The sequence below is a fragment of the Tiliqua scincoides genome, chromosome 8, assembly GCF_035046505.1.
Source record: "Tiliqua scincoides isolate rTilSci1 chromosome 8, rTilSci1.hap2, whole genome shotgun sequence".
Lineage (NCBI taxonomy): Eukaryota > Metazoa > Chordata > Lepidosauria > Squamata > Scincidae > Tiliqua > Tiliqua scincoides.
Window position 1 is genome coordinate 52,872,553 of NC_089828.1, and position 20,933 is coordinate 52,893,485.

The 20,933-nt window shown below is 45.8% G+C and overlaps 1 protein-coding gene across 3 annotated transcripts in view; it reads left to right on the forward strand.

Annotated features, from left to right (window-relative positions):
* The window catches only part of CUEDC1 (CUE domain containing 1), a 93,724-nt gene that overhangs the window by 64,446 nt on the left and 8,345 nt on the right, over positions 1 to 20,933 (forward strand). For 2 of the 3 annotated variants that reach the window (XM_066635944.1, XM_066635945.1), the window contains 7 exons: positions 3,644 to 3,770; positions 5,442 to 5,625; positions 8,591 to 8,674; positions 12,966 to 13,055; positions 17,629 to 17,722; positions 19,250 to 19,308; positions 20,437 to 20,510. In XM_066635944.1, coding sequence (XP_066492041.1) covers positions 3,644 to 3,770; positions 5,442 to 5,625; positions 8,591 to 8,674; positions 12,966 to 13,055; positions 17,629 to 17,722; positions 19,250 to 19,308; positions 20,437 to 20,504 — 706 coding nt within the window. In that variant the 3' untranslated portion in view covers positions 20,505 to 20,510. Of the gene's footprint in view, positions 1 to 3,643; positions 3,771 to 5,441; positions 5,626 to 8,590; positions 8,675 to 12,965; positions 13,056 to 17,628; positions 17,723 to 19,249; positions 19,309 to 20,436; positions 20,904 to 20,933 lie in introns of those variants that run through there. The other variant, XM_066635946.1, reaches the window with a different exon arrangement.

Below are 20,933 nucleotides of genomic sequence, written 5' to 3' on the forward strand. Positions count from 1 at the left end.
TGTCTCCATGTCATTTATGAAGAGGTTGAAAAGCACCGGTCCCAGGACAGATCCTTGGGGCACACCGCTTTTCACCTCTCTCCATTGTGAAAATTGCCCATTGACACCCACTCTCTGTTTCCTGGTCTTCCACCAGGTCTCAATCCAGGAGAGGACCTGCCCTCTAATTCCCTGACTGTGAAGTTTTCTCAGTTGCCTTTGGTGAGGGACTGTGTTGAACGCCTTCTGAAAGTCCAGATATATAATGTCCACGGGTTCTCCCACATCCACATGCCTGTTGACCTTTTCAAAGAATTCTAAGAGGTTTGTGAGGCAAGACTTACCCTTACAGAAGCCATGCTGATTCTCCCTCAGCAAGGCCTGTTCGTCTATGTGTTTTGAGATTCTATCTTTGATGAGGCATTCCACCATCTTACCCAGTATAGATGTTAGGCTGACAGGCCCATATCTATATCCCTGTATCTATAGTTGAGATATTTACAACCCTTTTTACTCAGAAGTAGACCCACTGCTTTCCATGGGTTGTTATTCTTAAGTATTGGTGCACTGAATTGTAGCCTGGGAAGGAGGATCCCATCCTGGAGTTTCAAAAAACAGACCTGCTTTGCAAGCATTTGCAAGCATTTCCAAAGCAGAACCAGGCTGCAACAGAAGGAAGAAGAATAAAAGGTTAACTTTTGCTGGAATGTCCCAGGAAAATTACTAAAGTAGCAACTAAAGTAATGTAGCAACTAAAGAGGTGCCTGCCTGAGCTGAGCAACAGCTCAGCTGAGAAACAAACTGTTCAGAGTTGAAAGGCTCTGCCCTCTGATTGACCCAGAGATAAGGCGAAGTGATAATTGGAGCTTGATTACTTGGCAAAAGTATCTACAGCAATCATGATGATGATAATAATAATATTGGTTGTTAATGTAATGTTTTCCAAACCTGGAGCCTAGTTCAAGGGACAGGATAATGGCAGTGCAAGATGAACCTACGACCTGCATCTGTCAGGAAAGGTAGTCGTGGGAGTCCCCTTAAATAACACCCTCCTCTCCCCAGCTAAGCAGCTCAGAAACGCAAGGAAAGTTAGCAATCTCGCCCTGCTTCCTCCTCATCTTCTGGCATCCATCTTGTAGGTCCCCCATCATCTAACTAGGCTTTGAAGCCTTCCATTGTCAACCTGCTTGGCCTTCCCAACAGCACTCATAAGGGATTTTTTAACCTGCCATGGCATTATGGCAGATGCACTGCATTCTCCCATGGAAGGATCCAATGCAAGCATCTTTGTTGCTCTAGCAATGGGGCTGCCTTTTTGTGTCCTTGTGCAATGTGCAAGATCCCTGGCAAGGATCCAAACCAGCCAAAGCTCCCACACTGGTGTGTGTTGGTTCAGTTTTACTCTGTCCAGTCCAGGGCGCCCTCCTTCCAATGGCTACAACCCCATACATTTATTAATAATTAGAGTTAAAACCATTTGGATTGGCGAAGAGTGTGCTACAATTAATAAGGAAACGTCTTTTTTAAAAGTTAGTTATTTTCTCCCCTGTTCTGGGATAAGCCCCAATGAAGATGCTGACACACGTCATTTGCCTCCATTGCCTCTACTTCCACTGAAACAAGGCTGTTAACAATTTGGGTTTAATTGTGTTTCACGTTCATCAGCATTTTTGAACTCTCTGATTCAGACATTTAAAATGTGGTTTAGTACTGTTAAGTCACTTTAAACTAGTTTTGGCCTGGTCTGGATTCATTTCATGGGAATTATATCAAACTTATTGCTTGTATTCATTTGTGAAATGAATGCTGTGCTAATGGATTACCTGGGGGGGGGGGAATCTTTTTAATTGTGTTTGAGTTTACAAACAAAATACAGTATATACTGCAAATGAACAAACCAATCATGGATTTGACAGCCAGGTTTCTGACTGTTAAACTTCTTGGTCTGAACTGATTACCATTTTGTGTGAGTATATGTATGTGTTATTGATTTGGTTCTGGTCCAGCTTAATTTTTATTCCTCGAAATGGACCTCTGAACTTGTTTGTGGATTTGAGTTCGGATTTGGTTCCATTCCCCTTGCAATGGCAACTTCAAGGAGGCAAATTGGAGTCACTAACAGCCAAAATTGACCAGAGCTTAGAGATCCTGCTGTTCTTTCCTCATTTTGTTTCCTGATTCTTGATTTCTAGCCCCTTTCCAAAAAGCTTCCCTTATGCCTGCCCATTAAGGAAATCCAGACCACTTTCTCCCATCTCCTGCAATCCTCCCAGAGAGAATAACACAAAGCTTCACTTGGTAGGTGCTCTTGGCCTCCTCTCGCTGCCTGCCAAGTTCATTAGAATTATTTTCCTCTTCTCTCTGGTGCAAACAACTATACTGCTTATCATTCAAATGAATGCGCTGGAAAAACAGATACTGAGACCCAAAACACCTGCACTGAACTAGTCCAAATATACAGGTCTCCTGCAACTCGTATGAACTGCACAGCTAAGCATATGTTGCTTGTTCTGTTTCTGCTATGCAGGAGGAACCAAAAATTCCTAAGCAAGGCAGTGAAACCCCTTTTGAATCATTATCAGGAATACCAGGCACCTCACCAAGTACAGCCGGGCGCAAATTAATCCAGCTGTCTCTGACCTACACCAAATCTGTATCCAGCGACTGTGCTGTACTTGAGTATGGGAGGGGTCCAAGGGTCATGTAGATGACCATGACAGAGCTGGCCCATTCTTAGATGGTGGGCTATCAGGAGTGGCAGACTGGCAGGGAGTGCTCTGGCTTCTGCCTGCTCATCAAGCCTCTGTTCATCCTGGGAGTTGGTCAAAGCTCATCCCAAGAATCAAGTGTCTCTTGATTGGTAGGACCTTAAGCGGCAGTTGCTTTCTCTCCCTGGGTGCTCCCCAGAAACTGGGGCATGAGCATGAAGTGAGTGTGGACACTCTAGGCAACCCTGACCCACACACTTCCTGCTTGCTCTCCAAGTTCTGCTAGCTGAGTCAGAAGAGGAGATGGAGATAGGGATTCATATGCACTTTGTGAAAATTGAGTAGCATGTAGATAAGCTGAACTAGGCACAGTGGAGGCTTGGGCCATCCGTCCTTGGCTATGCAGGCAAGGTTGGGGATGTGATTGGTCAGTCAGGGTGCCAAGAGATGACCCAATGGATCAGGCACTCACGGAAGGTATTGATAGCCCTGAGACTGAGAAAGCTGGGCTGCTGTCACTGGCAATGTAATCACAGCCATATCTACTCAGAAGTAAGTCCTAATGAGCTCCATGGAACTTACTCCCCGGTAATTGTGTACAGGATTTTGGCCTGTATGGGCATCCCTGGGAAGAGGGAATCTGCATAGCTACAGACCCTTGTTTTCTCTTATTTATTTATTATTTTAACTTATTATTAATTAAATTAAATTTTTTCTTATAATTAAGTAGTTAAAAGCACTGTGCATGAGAATGCGTTTTTAACATTCAAGTCCAGACTGTTTTATCTCTAAGGAAACACGAAAGCTTCCATGCTTTTTTCCTAGGACTCTGAACTTTCCTTGGAGATTTTTATGGGGTTTAAATAAGAAAACTAGGATGTTTAGTTGTATGACCTGGAGCCATTCAGCCTGTGGCTCCACTACCTTTTAACTCTTCCTTGTCCTTGACCCTGCAGGATTGATGTTCAGAATTCCAGTGGCCCTCAGGCACAAAGACGGTACAGGAACTGGAATCCACCATTATTAGGCAACCTTCCAGATGACTTCCTGCGCATCTTACCCCAGCAAATGGACAGGGTGCAGGTGGGAGGTGGATGTTTTTCTATTTAGACTCTGAATTCAAATATTGGCAAGGTCTGTTTTGCCTTTCGGCTTTTTAGGGCATCTCCAGCCTGGATTCTGAGGGATGGGAGGTTGTTGAAATAACCTTTATTTCTCCCCTTAGTGCAATTGGCCAAAGGCATAGCTAGACGGGGTGCAAAGCACTAAATTTTGCAGGGAGCTTTACTGCTGCATGCAAGTGGCCCCTCTCTGCAAAATTTAGTGCTTTGCGCCCCCTCTAGCTACGCATTTGGCCACATTGCTTCCACCGCCCGAAATGGCTCTGAAGGGGAGAGGGAGGGGCCGCTTGCACACTGCAGTGAAGCTCCCTGCAGAACTTGGTGCTTTGCACCCCCTCTAGCTACGCCACTGCATATGGCACAAACCACATGCAGTGGGATATTGTGGGTAAGGCAGCCATGTGTCAGATTTTCCAGGGCTTGAATCAGAAACATTTTGAGCTGAGGCCGAGACCTAGCTGACTGAGGCTGCAATCCTATGTGCACTTTCCTGGGAGAAAGCCCCATTGAACTCAATGGAACTTACTTCTGAGCATATATGCATAGGATTGCACTGTGTGTGACCTTGGTCTCTGTATGAGCTTAGGCTTCGGAACTCATTTCATGTGCAGAAGGGTACTGGCGCATGTAACATCAGCCTCAACCATGGGGTTCGCTGGGCCTGATGTAAATTATAGAAGCCTGGCCTGGCCATCTGTCTTGGAATCAGGCAACAGGTAGTCCTGCTTGCTTGCTGTCCTTCAGGCTCCAATTTTCAACCTTGCTAGCTCTAGGCCAAACACCTCATGCTTGCAGTGAATAGCGCATAGCAGCAGAGACTCTTCTTCAGCCATGCTTTGTGTTATGCAGCTGCATAGGTTGGGGATGTAACCTGGTCTGCTCTCCCTACCAGGCTGTATACCAGGGCTGACCAAACTTCTGTTGCACAAGAGCCACATAGGCTAAACTTTAGATGTTTGAGAGCCGCAAGAGAGATGTTTGAGAGCCACAATATTTAAGAAGCATTTAAATTCTTAAATAGATCTCGGGAACCAGGGAGGACACACAAAAAATTCAGATAACCAAAGTTGGGGTGGGGATTGGTGGGAAGGTCTGGGAAGAACTGTAGGAGCTGTTGGTAGCTCTAGGTCAGGGCTCTCCAGCCTGTGGGCCAGATCCAATGCCCACACTAATCCCTCCCCTGCGTGAACGGAGCTTAACATTCTGTAGGGGAGGCTTCCATTGTTGCTGCTGAGCATGTTTGCTCTGGCCCTGCTGCTTCTGTAGGGTTCATGTTCCAGCAGGCTCTGCTCCAGGATTTCCTGACAGGCAAGGCAGAGTGGACCGAACATGGGAGGTGGTTGGCAGTGACAATGGAAGCCTCCCCAACATTATCGCACATTATCATTGTATTAGGTGTACACTGACCATCTTTTACGAGCACCTGTAAAATTATAAAGTGTGAATGCAATAGAAGTGTGTTTGAAAGTGCAGATAGCATCCAAGTGTGTTCTGTAGGGAACTTAAACCAGTCCCAGCTCCCAGATAAGTGTACACATTAACAAACTCTGATTTGCTGCCATGCCATGTCTGAAGCACCTTCTAGTTGCAGCGCTTAGCAACTTGCTCTTTCTGGATATCCACACTTCTGCAGAGCTCACAAAGCTGCCATCAAACACCACCAAGTCAGGGAAGCCAGAGGCCCCAAGGCACGTTGGATCAAGAGAGAAAGTGGAAGCAGTACCTTGAAGACGAGCGGATTGCGCTCTTCCTGCAGAACGAGGAGTTCATGAAGGAACTGCAGAGGAATCGGGACTTTCTCCTGGCCCTTGAGAGAGGTAATCAGTGACGTGGAAGTTTTCTTGACCCACAGATGACTCCAGTCTTTCTCCTTTGCTGTTCCTCTTGCCTGGAACTGCCTCCCAGACAACCTCTAAATTCTATCTGTTTTACTTCAGATCTTTCCTAAGAATTCTTTTCTTATGTGAAGTCTTCGGCAAAACGCTCTAGTCTTTGTGTTATACATCAACTACTGTAAGCACTGCATGAAATAATGCATATTCTTCTCCAGTTTATCTCAGCCTGCACTTCCCTTCCCTTTCTCAGCTGTGTGCCTTGCATCTATATTTAGATTGTGAGCCCTTTGGGGTAAGGTTGTGTCCTTTCATTCTTTGTAAGGCATCATGCATACAGATTGCCCTATAGGAAAATAATCATTTTGGGGTCTCCTCACAATACTGTTGCCTGCGCTCTCAGCTGTGGTGATAATTTCAACTTTTATTGGGTGCATAAATGCTACCCATTTAGAAACACCATCATCAGTGACTGGTGTTTGTCATGGGTGCTTGTGCTCCCTACAGCAGGTACACAAATTGTTATGACAAGTGCTCATCCTTAAGTGTACATACGATGGGCAGCCAGTCAGCCTAACCTCTCAGGTGCATATGCACACAGAAGTGGCCCAAGACCTTTGGGCACCTGAAACAGGAAGTCAAATTATTATTATTATTATTATTATTATTATTATTATTATTATTATTATTATTAACAACAACAGTATTTATATACCGCTTTCCGACTAAAAGTTCACAAAGCGGTTTACAGAGAAAAATCAAATAACTAAATGGCTCCCTGTCCCAAAAGGGCTCACAGTCTAAAAAGATGCAAAGAACACCAGCAGACAGCCACTAGAACAGACACTGCTGGGGTGAGGTGGGCCAGTTACTCTCCCCCTGCTAAAAAAAGAGGAGCACCCACTTGAAAAAGTGCCTCTTACCCAATTAGCAGGGGTTAATGCTCCCCCCCCTTTACCCAGTATGATGCCAGTCTCTCTAATCTCCAAAGGAAGTGCGTGGATCGGTATAGTAGCTGTGCAGGGACAGCTCCAAAGTGCTTGGTGATGACATCATTCCTGGACTTTGGAGCTCTAACAAGAATGCTGCACAGGGCCTGAGTTCCAGCTGCACACCTGTGCAGCTTAGAGTGAACGTGCTGGCTCCAATGTTCCAAGAGCCACTCTTTTTTCCCATGCTGGATTTGAAAAGAGATGGAGCAGAAGAGGATGCGGAGGAGGTAATCCTCCGCTTCCTCTTCTGCTCCATCTCTTTTCAAATGTGTGTCTCCTTCCCCTCTCTTCTATTCTGCTTTATCCTGTGGGCATTCTTGGGTAGAGCAGTGTCGGCAATGGGAGCCATCTCCTGAGAATTCATTGCCTGAGGCTGCTATCTCAGTTCACCTCATGATAAAGCCAGCCATTCATGCACAGATGTTCTCAGCCTGCTTACGCCAGCAGCTGTAGAGCTACATGCTGATGGGCTCCACGACTGAAGTATCGGACATTATCTTGCATGTATGACTGAGTGGTCGCAGTTCAAATATCACAGTAATTCCATGTAGCCTCAAACACAGTGCTTTCTAGTGGATGCTGTTCATGCATTCAGCCATGACTTATCAAGTGGTACAACACATGCATTGCTTGTGGATAGCCCAAGGATTTGTCCCAAGCATCTTCAGTTAAGTCATTTCTGCCCAGTGTTGTATATGTGCAACAGGGACAAAAATATGTACACCTGTGGGCTGGGCAAAAATGAGTTAAATGGTTTCTCGCTGCATGGCTGGGAAAGACCTTTCACTTTCTAAGACCTTGGAGTAGCCAACTACCATTTGGGTGTAGACAATTAGCTGGATTAGCTAAGCAAGTGGTTTGCTGCGATACAAGGACATCTGCAAGAGGGATCTGAAGGCCTTAGGAGTGGACCTCAACAAGTGGGAAACCCTGGCCTCTGAGCGGCCCGCTTGGAGGCAGGCTGTGCAGCATGGCCTTTCCCAGTTTGAAGAGACACTTGGCCAACAGTCTGAGGCTAAGAGGCAAAGAAGGAAGGCCCATAGCCAGGGAGACAGACCAGGGACAGACTGCACTTGCTCCTGGTGTGGAAGGGATTGTCACTCCCGAATCGGCCTTTTCAGCCACACTAGACACTGTTCCAGAACCACCATTCAGAGCGCAATACCATAGTCTTTCGAGACTGAAGGTTGCCAACATGGATGGTTTGATTCCATTTAAGTTTGTATGTTAAGTATCCAGTAACTGAGCATCAAGAGGCCAAGTCATGCCTGTATGCAAGTGTGAAACAAGCCTTGGTGATCCATCTCTTTGTGTTTAGGACTGAGCTGTAATCAAGGAGTCAAATCAAGAACCCTGCAGGTTCACTTTCAGTTCAGGTTCCCCCTCTTTTTTAAAATCTCCAGTTCATTTGTGGTTCAGGGACTCTTCAAAAAGTGATTAGGGAATTGGTTCAGACACTTAGCATACAAAATCATATCAAGTTCTTTTCCTTGCAGTGAAACTCTCTAAAACCAATGATAATAGTTTTTCAGGGGGGGAAAAAGTGTTTTGATGTGTAAATAGTAAAAATTTAAAGAAGATAAAAAACAAACACACAACAGAGAAAATAAAATAATACGTTTTTAAACTGTTTTATTTTTGAATGTTTAATCATTCTTATGACTAGATTATATGTAACAAGATAAAAAGCAGGAGAATAAAATACAGTAATAAGCCTTCAACTGAAAGCTGAATGCCTGATTATTGACCAGTTTGAACCAGTTAATGCTTTTTGTTTTAGGAGTTTGCTTCTGGTTCAAAGCAACAAAGGAATCTTGGGCTCAGGTTTAGTTCTGCAATCTGGAAAAAAATTCTTTCCAAACTGCTTTTGGGGGTTGGGTTCAGATTGAGTTCAACTCCTTGGCTGCATATATTTAATCTATGTATGTTCAAACACATTTTTTCCCCTTGACAACTAGATCGTTTGAAGTATGAATCGAAGAAATCCAAGATGAGCAGCGTCGCCCTCAGTAATGATGTCAGCTTCTCCTCAGTAATATCAGGTACGTTGTGTAGGATTCTTTCTCTGCATTGCCCAGTTCTGCTGAGGTTTCACACATAGTATATGTTGCTGTTATTGTGGCATCTCCAGAGGAAGCTTGTGGAAAATTAGAACCTCTCTAATGAGGTTTCTTAGAATATACAGGAAACCCTTCTTATCTGTGGGCTAGCATCCACAGATTTGAATATGGAAAGGGTCGACCTAGGAGCTGGAGGGCCTCTGTGACCTCCTGAACATAACCAGAAGTGCCTTTCAGAAGCCTCCCGGAGGCCTTCTGAGGTGGAGGGAGATTGTACGCAGTCTTTCCAAGCCTCAGAAGGCCTCCAGGAGGCTTCTGAAAGGCACTTCTGGTTTCCCAGTGTGCTTCCTTCAAACACCCCCCCCCCCCATGGATTTCATTATCTGATGAATTTGGTATCCACTGGGGGTCCTGGAAGTTGGAACAGATCCTCCATGGATACCAAGGGCCCATTATAACTCCAAAATGGATCCATCGTCAGGGATACTGCCCAGTGAGATGCAGGCTCTATCTAGATGTGGGTCCTGTGTCCTAGGGCAGGGCTTTCCAAATTCCAGCCCTTGGGCTGGATCCGGGGTTTGGGGAAAACCATTCACTCCATGAGTTGAGCATGCTGTTCCACCTCCACACCACATGTAGTCTGAGTAGATCTGGGCTCAGGGACGCTCTGGGCAATCACGTCTGCCTGGACATTACACAGCTTTCAGTAAGCTCAGGTTTGAGTGGGGACCGGTTTTTCCGCAGACAGCAATCATTAGTTTGGTGACCGCTGTCCTAGGGCCTCTCAAAGTTGTGTGGACCTGCCCCCCACAATGTAGCACAGGCAGCAGTTATTGCCTCTTAATCAGCCCTCTCCCACCGGGCAGTAGGTTCTTCCTAAAGGCTTCTCTGTTACTCCAACAGCTTAGGAGAAAGCCCACTGACTGATGCCTGATGGGGAGGGCAGTGCAACCTAAGGAGCAGCTGCACGAGTTGCATATAGGGATAAGGGTATAAAGACTTGTTATATTTCTATATGCAACTTGCATGGCAGTTACTGAGACCGGATGCATCCTGGGTGGGTCTATGGACACATACCCACTAGTGCCCCACCTGTGGCATTGGCCCTGATTGTAGTAGTGCTATCCAGCTTTTCTCATCATGTATTGGGCTATCAAGGCTGAAAAACTGGTGTAAACATTTGCCTGGAGCCTAGTGCCTGGTGCACACTTTTTGCACGATACATTTGCAATGGTGTTTTTTTAAATAAAGCAAATCTTTTGCCTTAGAAGCTGGAGGAGGTTTTATACAAGCTTTAGTCCTGTTGCTTCTCCCGCTGCCGTTCCAAATCCTTTCTGACTTGTCGGGAAGGGGTGGCAAATGGCGAGCAACCTGCTCTGGTTCCCAGCCGTCGTAACTGCGAGCTCCTCCTTCCTCTGGCCTTTGAATAGGGGGATGTTGCCTTCCTGACAGAGCCAGGAGCGTAATCCTGCTTAACCTTAGCTACTGCGCTGAGCAGCAGCCTCAGAGGAGGGAATTAGAGCTGCTGTCTGTTTCTACTGCATTAAAACTGCAGACAGAGTGAACCAAATGGAGTGTATTGTGAAGGGGACATTTTGGTGGAGACTGTCAACCAAAATTGGATCCGTGTCCAACACAGTGAAATTCTTGGGGATGACTTAGATGGGAATCCAGTGCATTTGGGATGACTGAAAAGTGGCCTAAGAGGCTTGGGGTGGGGGGGGGGGGCAGGGGCTGAGTGTGTCCCACAATGCCACAGTCATAATGCATGAGAACCAGACTGAGGGCCCAGCTACACATGGCAAAAACTACTGCAGTGGTGGGTTTCACCAGGAAGTAGTCTAGAAGTGGTCTTTTTGTATTAAAGGAGTCAGCCATGAGGGAGCCCCATCCAGCCTGAGATAGTAGTGAGGAGGGTATGAATACTTCTGGTACTGTTTTCCCACCCAAATCCCTCCTGAATAATCTCAAACCCCTCCCCCAAATAGCTGCTTTGGAGGAGGGGATTTTTGGTGCAGGGAGGAAGCTTTAACCTCCCCCTCTATCATGTGCCACAGTCTCAGATTGGATTTCTCCCCCCCCCATGGCTGATTTTTTTTTAATGTAAGAGAATCGCTTTCAGTCTGCTTTCTAGTTAAATCTGTCTGTCAATGATGTGTTTAATGTCATGTGTAGTTCAGAGTTCTGAGACTCCTGTCGAGTTTTTTTAAATTAAATGCAAACTTCTAAAGCCTTCCAGGCAGCCGACATGCAGTGAATGGTGTCAAAGAAGTAGGTAGAAAGAATCAGGGTTTCCCCCTCCCCATCTCCCTTCCTCTGTAATGCTTTAGAACTTCAGGTCATCCAACAAAACAGATTGGCAGGAAATTCAGGACAGATGAAAAGACTTCACACACAGTTGGAGCCAAGATGAAAGATACAAAACAGAGAGTTGGAAAGGCCCTTCAAGGCCAACCCCCTCCTGGAAGCAGGAAAATTTGATGTAGAGCAGCGTCTCTAAAGCTGCCCATCGAACCTCTACCTGAAGACCTCCAGTGAGGGAGAACTCACCTCTTCCCTCTGGCATCAGTTCTGTTGTCAAGCTGCCCTTGCTGTTGAGAATTTCTTCCTGATAGCCAACAGAGATCTCCCCTCCTGCAGCTCAACCCCATTAGATTTAGTTTCTCTCTCCGGGGCAGCAGAGAACAAACCTTTACCAGCCTCTTCCATGTGACAGCCTTTCAGGTATTTGAAGAACACTATCATGTCCCGTCCCTCCCTCCAGCCTTCTCTTTTCCAAGCGAAACTGAAATCCCTCCACCTTTCCTCATAGGAAAGGACTTCCCTTCTTTGCAGTGACATCACAAGCTGAACATGAGGCAGCATGGTCGCATTCATAGAACCACGTTGTGAGAAGTGGTGGTTCCAAATACTTTCACTAAGTAATGTACGGCATTTGCTGTTGCAAGATGCAGTGATAGCCTTCAGTTTAGTTGGGCTTAGAAGGGGAGTGGTCAATCAATGGCTCTTCACCACATTGGCTATTTTGAACGTCCGTGTACAGGGATGCCACTGGATAGTGGTTGCTGTGGGGAGCAGCAGTGGAAGAGGCTGCTACCTTGGTGACTGGCTTATGGTCTTCCTGGAGCCATCTGGCTGACCGCTGCTGGAAGTGGAATATTGAACTAATGGACCTTTGGCTTGATCCAGCAAGGGTGTTTTTATCAGCAGGGCCTGTGCCAGGGCTCAATCAGGTCAGGTCCTGGCTGAGAATCCACGGTTGTCCAAGGGTCCATTTCATCTAACCCCTGAAGGAGGGGAAGAATGTCCACTGCTACTCTTTGCAAGCCTCTCAGTTAGACTTGGTCTCTGATGATGGGCCATAGCAGAATTTCTCTTTCGGTCCACAACACTTTTTTTTTCCTGCATGTCTTGCCCCCAAGCCAAAGTGGCAAAGGAGAATGGCTATTGCTGCTCACCTTCACTTGGCAAGCTCGATAGTGGGGCTTCCTGGCTCTTGATAGGGAGCAACAGACTCTTCCCTTCCTTCAGCATCGCCACTTTGGCAGGGCACTGAATGTGGGAATCATGTCTGCTTCCTGCTTAGCTTTCTTGTTGCTGGGCACTGGGGGAAGGATTAGTGGGCATGTGTTTTGGGCCACAGTTTTCTCCCATACTTAAGTTAAGGAAGCACTATTGTGGGAACTGCAGTCAGCATGGCAGAGCTGGCGGGTGCCAACAGCGTGGCCGCTGGAGTCAGCCTCTAAGGCGAACCACCCCCAAGACTTGCTGTTACCAGCAGTGCCAGGTGCATTGCATTATAGGAAATCCAAGATGACAGGAGCGGCACCTCTGGGACCCCACAATGGCATTTGGCCAAAGGCCCCTACAGGTGGATTATTGTCACTGCTTATTATCTGTGATAGTTAGGAGTGGAAATTCCATGCCCAAAGGCATTCTACCAGAGTGTACCAGCCTATGCCTAATAATAGGTGCTGGGGATTTACAAGGGGGGGGGGTTTGCCTTCATGCCTTGCTTGGGGGCTTCCTGGAGGCATTCAGTTGGTCACTACAGGCTGCTGGGCCTGGTAGACCTTTGATGTGATCCAGCAGTGCTTATGTAGTAGTCATAAGTTGCTGGTGGCACATGGAGAACATCTTGAAGCCAGTGTGGGGGCTGAGCTTTATTTCCAGCAGCACAGTATCTACACATCAATGCTTTGTACCTGGTGCTAAACGATTCCTCTCCACAGCCTCTGCTTCTGTTTGAACCCAGATGTGTTTTGCCTTTCAGATGATGTATCTCGCTCCTTAACCAGTGCGGCCAGTGGTGCTGTCTCCGAAGATGCCTTATTTAGGGACAAATTAAAGCACATGGGGAAATGTGAGTTGCATGACAGTGGATGCGGGGTTGGATCTTGGACTGTGATGGGTTTAGGGATTTTTTTAGCTTGCTCTGCCTGCCTGCCTGCCTGTCGTGTGTTTGTTCCCACTTCGTGTTAGAATATTGAATTACTCTGATGTTCGCATCTGCCCACTGGAATCCTAAACAATATCTGCACATTACTGTTTTTCAGAGAATAGATGTGCTCACATGGTATATCTGATACCTGCTATGTGGGCAGGGGACTTTATTTCTATATTACCCCGCAGGCCAAGGGGTTTACAAGCAATTAAGAAAAGAAGAATCGGGTTCCTGACTGCGGCTGGATCTTAATGCTGTAGCAAACTCAATTTAAATAATCCCCACAAAAATGGGCCCCAGAATGGCCTGGCAGCAGATGACAGCTGCAGGAGGCGTGGCTTCTGCATCAGACCACCGATGTCAGAGCGGCCTCTGCCTGCTGTCTCTTCTTCCTTCTGCCTGGGCAGGAGGGTAAAATGGAAGAATTGCACAGCTGGGGCAGACGGGTGAGTCTTGATACCTGCCTTGCCATTTTTCGCACTGATGAATCCTGGGCGGTGGAGTAGAAGGGATATAACTGTCTTTTTCCAGAGACTCTCCTTCTAGTTCAGCAAGTGCCCCCCCCCAAAAAAAAAGTGGGTGTAGAATTCAGCACCCTCAAACAATCACACCTTTTATTTTAAGCAGGTTTTTATCTTTATGATTGAAGATAGACTTGACAGGATACATGATTTTGGAACCTAGAGAGGGAACTGTATAAAATTGAGAGCGGACAAGAGACTGGCAGCCCAATCCTGAGCTGCCCGGAGCTGTGGGACCTGGCAGCTCCACAAAGGGCTCCCACCAGATCCAGAGCCTCCTGTGCTACCGTGGGAGGCTCCTTGCGAGACGTCACCTTCCCCCGAATAAGGTAAGCAGTCCTGCAATGGGACTACTCACTTTAGTGGCAACTGTTTGGTCACCGCTAAAGTGAAGGCGCTTGTGTAGGATGCGCAGCCCTGCCCGAGCGCCCTGGATCCTGTGGAGCTCGGCTCTGTGGATCCGCCTCTCCCCTGCCGCTGACACACCTCCCCCACACCCCCAGCCACGCCTCCCCCCTCCCCAAAATGCCTCCCCACGCCGCCGGAAATGCCCCCATTTCCTGTTCTGCAGCCCGGCAGTCACAGAGACCGCCGAGCCATGGAACGTGGGTGCCCGCTGGCTCAGCACCGACCGGAGCCTGGTGGGAGCCTGGCAGTAAGTCCTGCAAACGTGCCTTACGGCTCGTTTACAACTGTGGTCTGTGCCGCGGAGGCGCGGCATGGACCACAGGATTGGGCTCTGAGGCTTCAGTGTCTTTGATCATTGTTGTGCCCTTTGTGAGGCTTAACCAAAGCAAAATAAACTGTGCAAAATAGACAAATATCTATAGGCGGGGTGGCTTACTTTGTATAATCTTATACAGTATAGTTTGGTGAATTCAGTTTTGACATCACTGAGCACAGTTTGGGTTCCCTTGGCACAGATTACATTCAGGGTGGAGATGGAACAGCCATTTTAGTTTAGTTTTCATCAAGACATTGATAAAAACCAGAAAAAGCTTTCAGTTTTCATGGATTTTGCTCTGTTCAACACAGAGCCTGTTCAAGACCCTCTGGTGGGAATGGAACAGAAAAGAGAGTGGAAGAGAGGAGACAGAGCTCTAGCCTGCCATTCTCTTCTTCTCCACCCTTCCTCTTCTGCCTTGTTCTCCTCTTCTTTTCCAAATTCAGTGAGCTTGAGAATCGGGGCAGGTGGTGGATGGAGGTGAGCCCCTCCCTGCCGTCCTGCTGCCTAAGGCAGCTTCATCACTCAGCCTGATGGATGGGCTGACCCTAATCGGACATGCATATTTCAGTATGAAAAATCAAGTCACACAAATTGGCTTCAGCTCTATTTTTTACAGGTAAAAGTAGTCATTACTTTGAGGGCAGTGCTGGAGTGAAGAGGGAAGAAAGGATGGTGGCGTAAGGACTGATGTTCTGTCTAAACACAACCCACTCAGTTCTACCCATTATTAGCCCTGTATTTCTGGGTCTTTTTCTTGCCTTAGAATGAAGCCCTAGAAGCACTCATTGCGAATGAGTCCAGGAAATCCAAAAAAAACCCCTTCCTTCTGGTTTCTGCCTTCATCACCAGATGAAATGCACTAATATTGGTTTTTCCATTTTAGCGCATTCTTCTTAGAAGCCACGGGGCTCCTGCATTGAACAGCGTGGCTCAATTTACACAAGCCTCATTTAACAAGGAGGCAAGAGCAGGAAGAGGGAGAGGATCTGAAATATGATATTGCTGGCATTACCTTTTAATTATAAGGTTGTTAAACCCAGGAATGTGCAGAAACTCCTGATTAGATGGCTGTGATAGCATGGGTCAGCCTTGACTTCTCTCTCTCTCTCTCTCTGTGCAAAGCACCTTGTGCACCAGTCAGGTTTGAGGGGACCCTCAACAAGGGACCCTCCAGCGGGTCCTCTCCTATTTGGGTGAGCCCCTCTCCCATTACTATGGTGATATTGATGATGATTGTGGTGTTGGTTATGATGGATGAAGGAAGAAATGATTATGTTCTAGCCAACATTGCTTCCGTATTTGTTCCCCCAATATGGTTTGGCATTGTGGGGGAACAAATTTATCAGGTGCCTTCTGGGCTGGAGTGTGCTAGTTTCTGCAGCCAATATTAGCTGGACTGCCTTCCATGGAAAGGCAAGGCCAGCCAGTGGCTGCTGGCTAGGCCCAATCCTCTCTTAAGGGTCCGGGGGGGCAGATGTCCCCAGGTGGAGACAATTGTGTTGGGGCATCCAGCAGTTCTGGGCCTTCACCATTTGCCAAAGTGATGCCAACTCTGACACAGATGGCACTATATTAACTAAATAAGTGAATTAATAATAAAATAGGAATGCAAATTTCTATGGAAATTCTTTCTGATCAATTAAACTCCAATTGCCGGCATTGTAATACAACTGATTTAAGTTATGGACATTTCTGAGGGCTGTACAGCTTTCAGGATGGGTAGCACATTCAAATAGGGAGTAATTTGAATTAGTGGAAGCTAACCCAGTACCAATGAGGGAGCCCTACTGCATATCCAGCAAGAAATTGCATTCTCTGTTGCTACAGCTGAACTTGTGGAACTCCCTGCCCCAAGCAATCCATTTGACTCCCTCCTTTATGATATAGCAACTTAAGATAAAGACCTTTTTTATTCTGGTAGGCCTCTGATTTGAGGCCTGATACCTTGATTTTGTATTATCAGCTACTTGTGCCATGCTTGATTTTGTTTGCCTGCTATGCCTTATCTATTTTGGTAGTTTTGATGTTTTGTGTTTAGCTGGATTGTTTTAACCCTCTGTTGAATGCTTTGGGCATTTTTTTCATGTGAAAAAGTGGGGTATGCAAGTTTTTAAGTAGTAAGTAATACTGTATATCGTCTTATCATTGGAACATCCTGCTGTTCCAGTGCTTTGCATCTAACATGTTCAAGCAAGAAAAATAGTTAATATCTTCTTGCTTTATGTCTTGACATGGTTAATAAAGCTGAGCCCTTCCTCCTCGTTATCATTTATGTATAGCATTTTAAAGTCCCAAAAGTAGATAAGCTAAATATATAGAAGGAAAAAAAAAGATAACATTGAATCTCAGACTGTAGACCTGCTTCCATTTTTAGGGTTTCTAGGTACAGCTATGTGGTTGGGGTCTGGAAGCCTCAACCTATGCCGTGAGCATACCTGAGACTGTATGCACTCAACCTTTGGAGCCCTCTTGTGGTATAGAAAGGAATAGGAAGATGCAGCATCAGACCCTGTGATTGGCAGGCAGTGTGAAGTCTCTGGATTGGCTGGGCTAGATATAAATACAGGTGTGCGCCACTTAATGACAAGGGTACGTTCTCTGATCCCTTATATGTGATTAGGTGGTTAAGTGAACATTCAGCCCAGTCTAGTGACACTCCCTGCCAGACACTCGCCTTCTACCTGGGCTACTGGGGGCCACTGGAGATAGATTTCTGCCTCTTTGCGTTAAGAGCCTCTTTGTTGTGTAAACAGACATTCTGTTGCATGCTATCAGAGACCTGACTACCTCATTGACCCATTTTTCCCCGGCCCACAGGTTTTCACATTTGATCCCTGTTGCATATATGCAATGTTGGGCAGAAAGAGCCTCTTTGTTGTGCTTTGACCACCATCATGTATGCGGTCCGTTGTTAAGAAGGAAGGTCGTTAAGCGACGCACGCCTGTATAAGTGCTTGGCTCTTCTGTCTTTCATTCTTAGCTGACCAAGCAATTTTTGCCTACTGTGCTTCAGTTTTTAGTCCAGGCCTCCAGCTCCAGTAAAGAATCTTTGGAGCCTGGAGCAGGTTCAATCCAGGTATGAGTTAGGCTTACCCTACCTTACCCTACCTTATAGCTCATAGGTTGGTTGAGGCCAAGAATATCTAACGCAATGAGTTCTCTCAAAACTTTTCTTGGGGGTGGTTCTTGCAGATTCCAGATTGGTGGGCCCCCTTGACTTTACAAATGCCCTGTTGTCTTTCAGCAACACGCAAGAAGCTCTTTGAACTTGCTAGGGCTTTCTCAGAGAAGACCAAAATGAGGAAATCAAAAAGAAAACAGCTGTTGAAACATCAAGTGTATCCTTCCACATGTGGCTTTTGTAGCCTTCTCTGATGGTGTAAAACTTCCTGATCTCATCGAAAGAGGATGTTGAGAATTCTGCCCCAAGCACTTCTAATTATCTACAGCCCCGCAGCCCTTACTAGGTGCTCTTAACTGGCACGGATCCATTCAACTTATCAGGTGCGCACTATTGGCTATCTGTACTCATTATAGGGTGCCCCAGGAGGAAGAGGAACCTATCTTTCTTTGGGGTGAGTCCTCTGCATTCTGTGACCTGACCAAGGGCATCTGATGAGCTTCATGGCTGAGTGGGGATTTGAACATGAGTTTTGTTGAGGTCCTACGTGATACACTGGCCTTTGCGCTACATTGACTTTCAACAGCTCACCTGGTTTATATGTCTGACGATTATCAGAACCTTCATACTGTTTGCAAGACAGGTTTATAATAGTAGACCTAGACCTGTGGTCGTCACAGTAGGCATTCTCCCTTGGAAAAATAATACTGTAGTAGTATTAATATTTAAGAACAATGATTATTATTTTACTAATTTTTTAAAGTTCTTCTCCACCTGTCTTGCCAGTGGCAAGCCAAGGCAGCTTACAATTGAAATAAAAACCAAATATTGATAAAACAAAACAATTGATATGATTAAAGGCAGCAAAAAAAGAACCAACGTCCACACTGAAAGACACAAGGGTATAATCTAGCCACCACTGCTTCCAACATCTCCCCCAGAATCGAAAAGCAGAGTAGGAAAGCCAGGTTTTTACACAGTTCTTGAAGACAGGGGCTTATTGGGCCTCTGTAGAAAGAGTGTTCCCCAAGGTCGGTGCCAGCGTGAAAAAGGCCCTTTGTCTGATGCATATCCACCATGCCTCAGAAGGCAAACAGAACCAAGGTCTCGGATGATCACCAGTGTGTACGGGAGGAGATGAGGTATCGAGGTCCCAAATAGTTTAGGCTTTAAAGGTCAAAATAAGCTCCTTCAATTGAGCCTGTTTTAAAAAATAAAAAAGTAGCTAATGCAATTCACAAAGAGTCAGGGTGGTCTGATTCCACTGAGCAGCACTAATTGCAAGCCTGGCCTTTTGCACCAGCTGAAGTTTCCATTACTTTTCATGGGCAGGCCCACATATAGCATGTCTCATTAGTCCAGCCTAGAGGTGACCAGAGCATGGATAACTATAGCTAGATCACAATTCTTCAGGAAAGGCCTCACTTGATACGAACTGATAAAGGTTAATTTAAACTTAATTGACTGTACAATACGTAGTGTTGAGGGGTAGTATTATTATGCTTTGGAATTTGGAAGCTCTTCCTCCCAATCCCAGATTTATGAGGCCCAGTTGTGGTTGCAGATCAGTGAAGAAAAGGCACTCTGCACATGTGCAAAGGAAGACTTACCTTTAGTTCACATATTCCACACTTAAACCATGGCTGTAAAAAATGGGATTGGAGCTCAGCTGAGGTGAGGCCTGGTTCTTATTCATCTTTGGTGCCACCAGTTGATTCTTTATTCGCCTTAACTGCAAGTGTAGGATGGGAACAGCAGCCTCGACAGCTAACCTTCTTGATGATGTTGAAGGACACTCATGCGGTAAGATGATGTCGGTTTCTGCCAAGACCTTTGCCCTTTGGGTTGGTTCTAGATGCTCTCGATTTGCCCACCTGTGTGACTCCCAACACACACGATTGCTGCTGATCTGCCATGTTTTGGTGAATGAATTTGTTAGATTCATTGATGAAAACTCTTTGGTTGACTAGAAAGGTGCCCTCACTAATTGGGAAACACTTGCTTAAAAAGAAAGGTTGTATCAACAACTTGGTGATACTTGTATCAACAGTTCTTATAGAAATTGTAGGTGGCAGATACCATCTTAGATGAAGCATCCCCTCTTGCCTCCCACAGAGGAAGGAATGACTCTTCTAAGATGGTGTTTGTGCATATCTGGGTGACTCCGCGACATGTTACTGTGCAGAGAGCATGAAGGAGAAGGATGGATTGTTTACTTGGAACTGAGCCATCTGTGACAACACTTGACCCACCTGACCATCCTCTCTGAATCCAATTGCTGGACCTTTCTTCAACTACGAAAATTTGAACTTGGGGGGGGGGGTCCTCAAAAGTAATGCAGAGATTGGGCATTTTTCCCTGCCTTTGAGGCACACAGGATGTATGGGGTTTTCTCCACTAGAGAACAGAGGCAGAACTCTCAACAAAGCTCTGGAAGCTTCCAAGTTTGGCTCTATTTGCTTGTGAAGAACTCCACTGCATGGCTATACCACTGTTACAAGCAAGCAGCCCGTTCTCGTTCTGAAGAACAATTGTTTTGTTTTATATGCAGATTTAATTGATTAATCAAGTAAATTTCATATGATTTGTTTCAGGATAATAGGGTGAGAGCCCCAGGAAAGTAGAAAAATATCTTTTCTCTCCATTTCTCTGCCCCAAGACAAATCAAAAACCACAGAATTTGATAGACTTCACAATAATTTTAAAAATTGTCAGTCCTTTGAGGGATGCTTGATGTAGAATTCAGTGTAACTTAAAAGTTTGTCCAAGTGACAGTGGCGTAACAAAAGATTCCCCCCCTGCCTTGCTTATAACCGCTACACTCATTCTGGCTGGGCCCATGTGATAACAGCTCCCTGTATGAAAGATCCAGTATCGGGCATCTGGTTGTCAATGTATTTTAATTTTCTCTCCTCTCTTTCTGTATTTTAGATGAAGATTTCCAGGCAAGAAAATGTCAGTTACATGTGGAAGAGGAAACAGCGAAAGAAGGACAATAATCTGAGGTTTGATCTGCTCACTGAGAGGAATCTTCCCTGTACATTGGTATATTTTGCATTAGATTCCGTATCGGGACCATTTGCCAGAATGATCCCCAGGTGTCTTATTTTATCTTCATGTGTTAAAGAGATTTACATCCTGCCTTTCCATTACTTTGTTGAAGGCTTCCTTCTGAACTTGTAAATAAAAGGTAGAAAAAAGAGGCTGAGACTGAAATCAGACCACCTTTTATTGTTAAATCTGGACATGTTACAAGCCTTCTAGTGCCAATAGAACTACACATTCTCCACTTTACTACCTCACTTTTCTCTCTGTCATAACAGTAAGAGTCCCAAAGGTGTATCTAAAGCATGCTGAACCTTGCAACTAGGGAGATAAAAATGTAAATTTTCTCTCCATGCATAATTTATCTGGGTTGCAGAATGCTT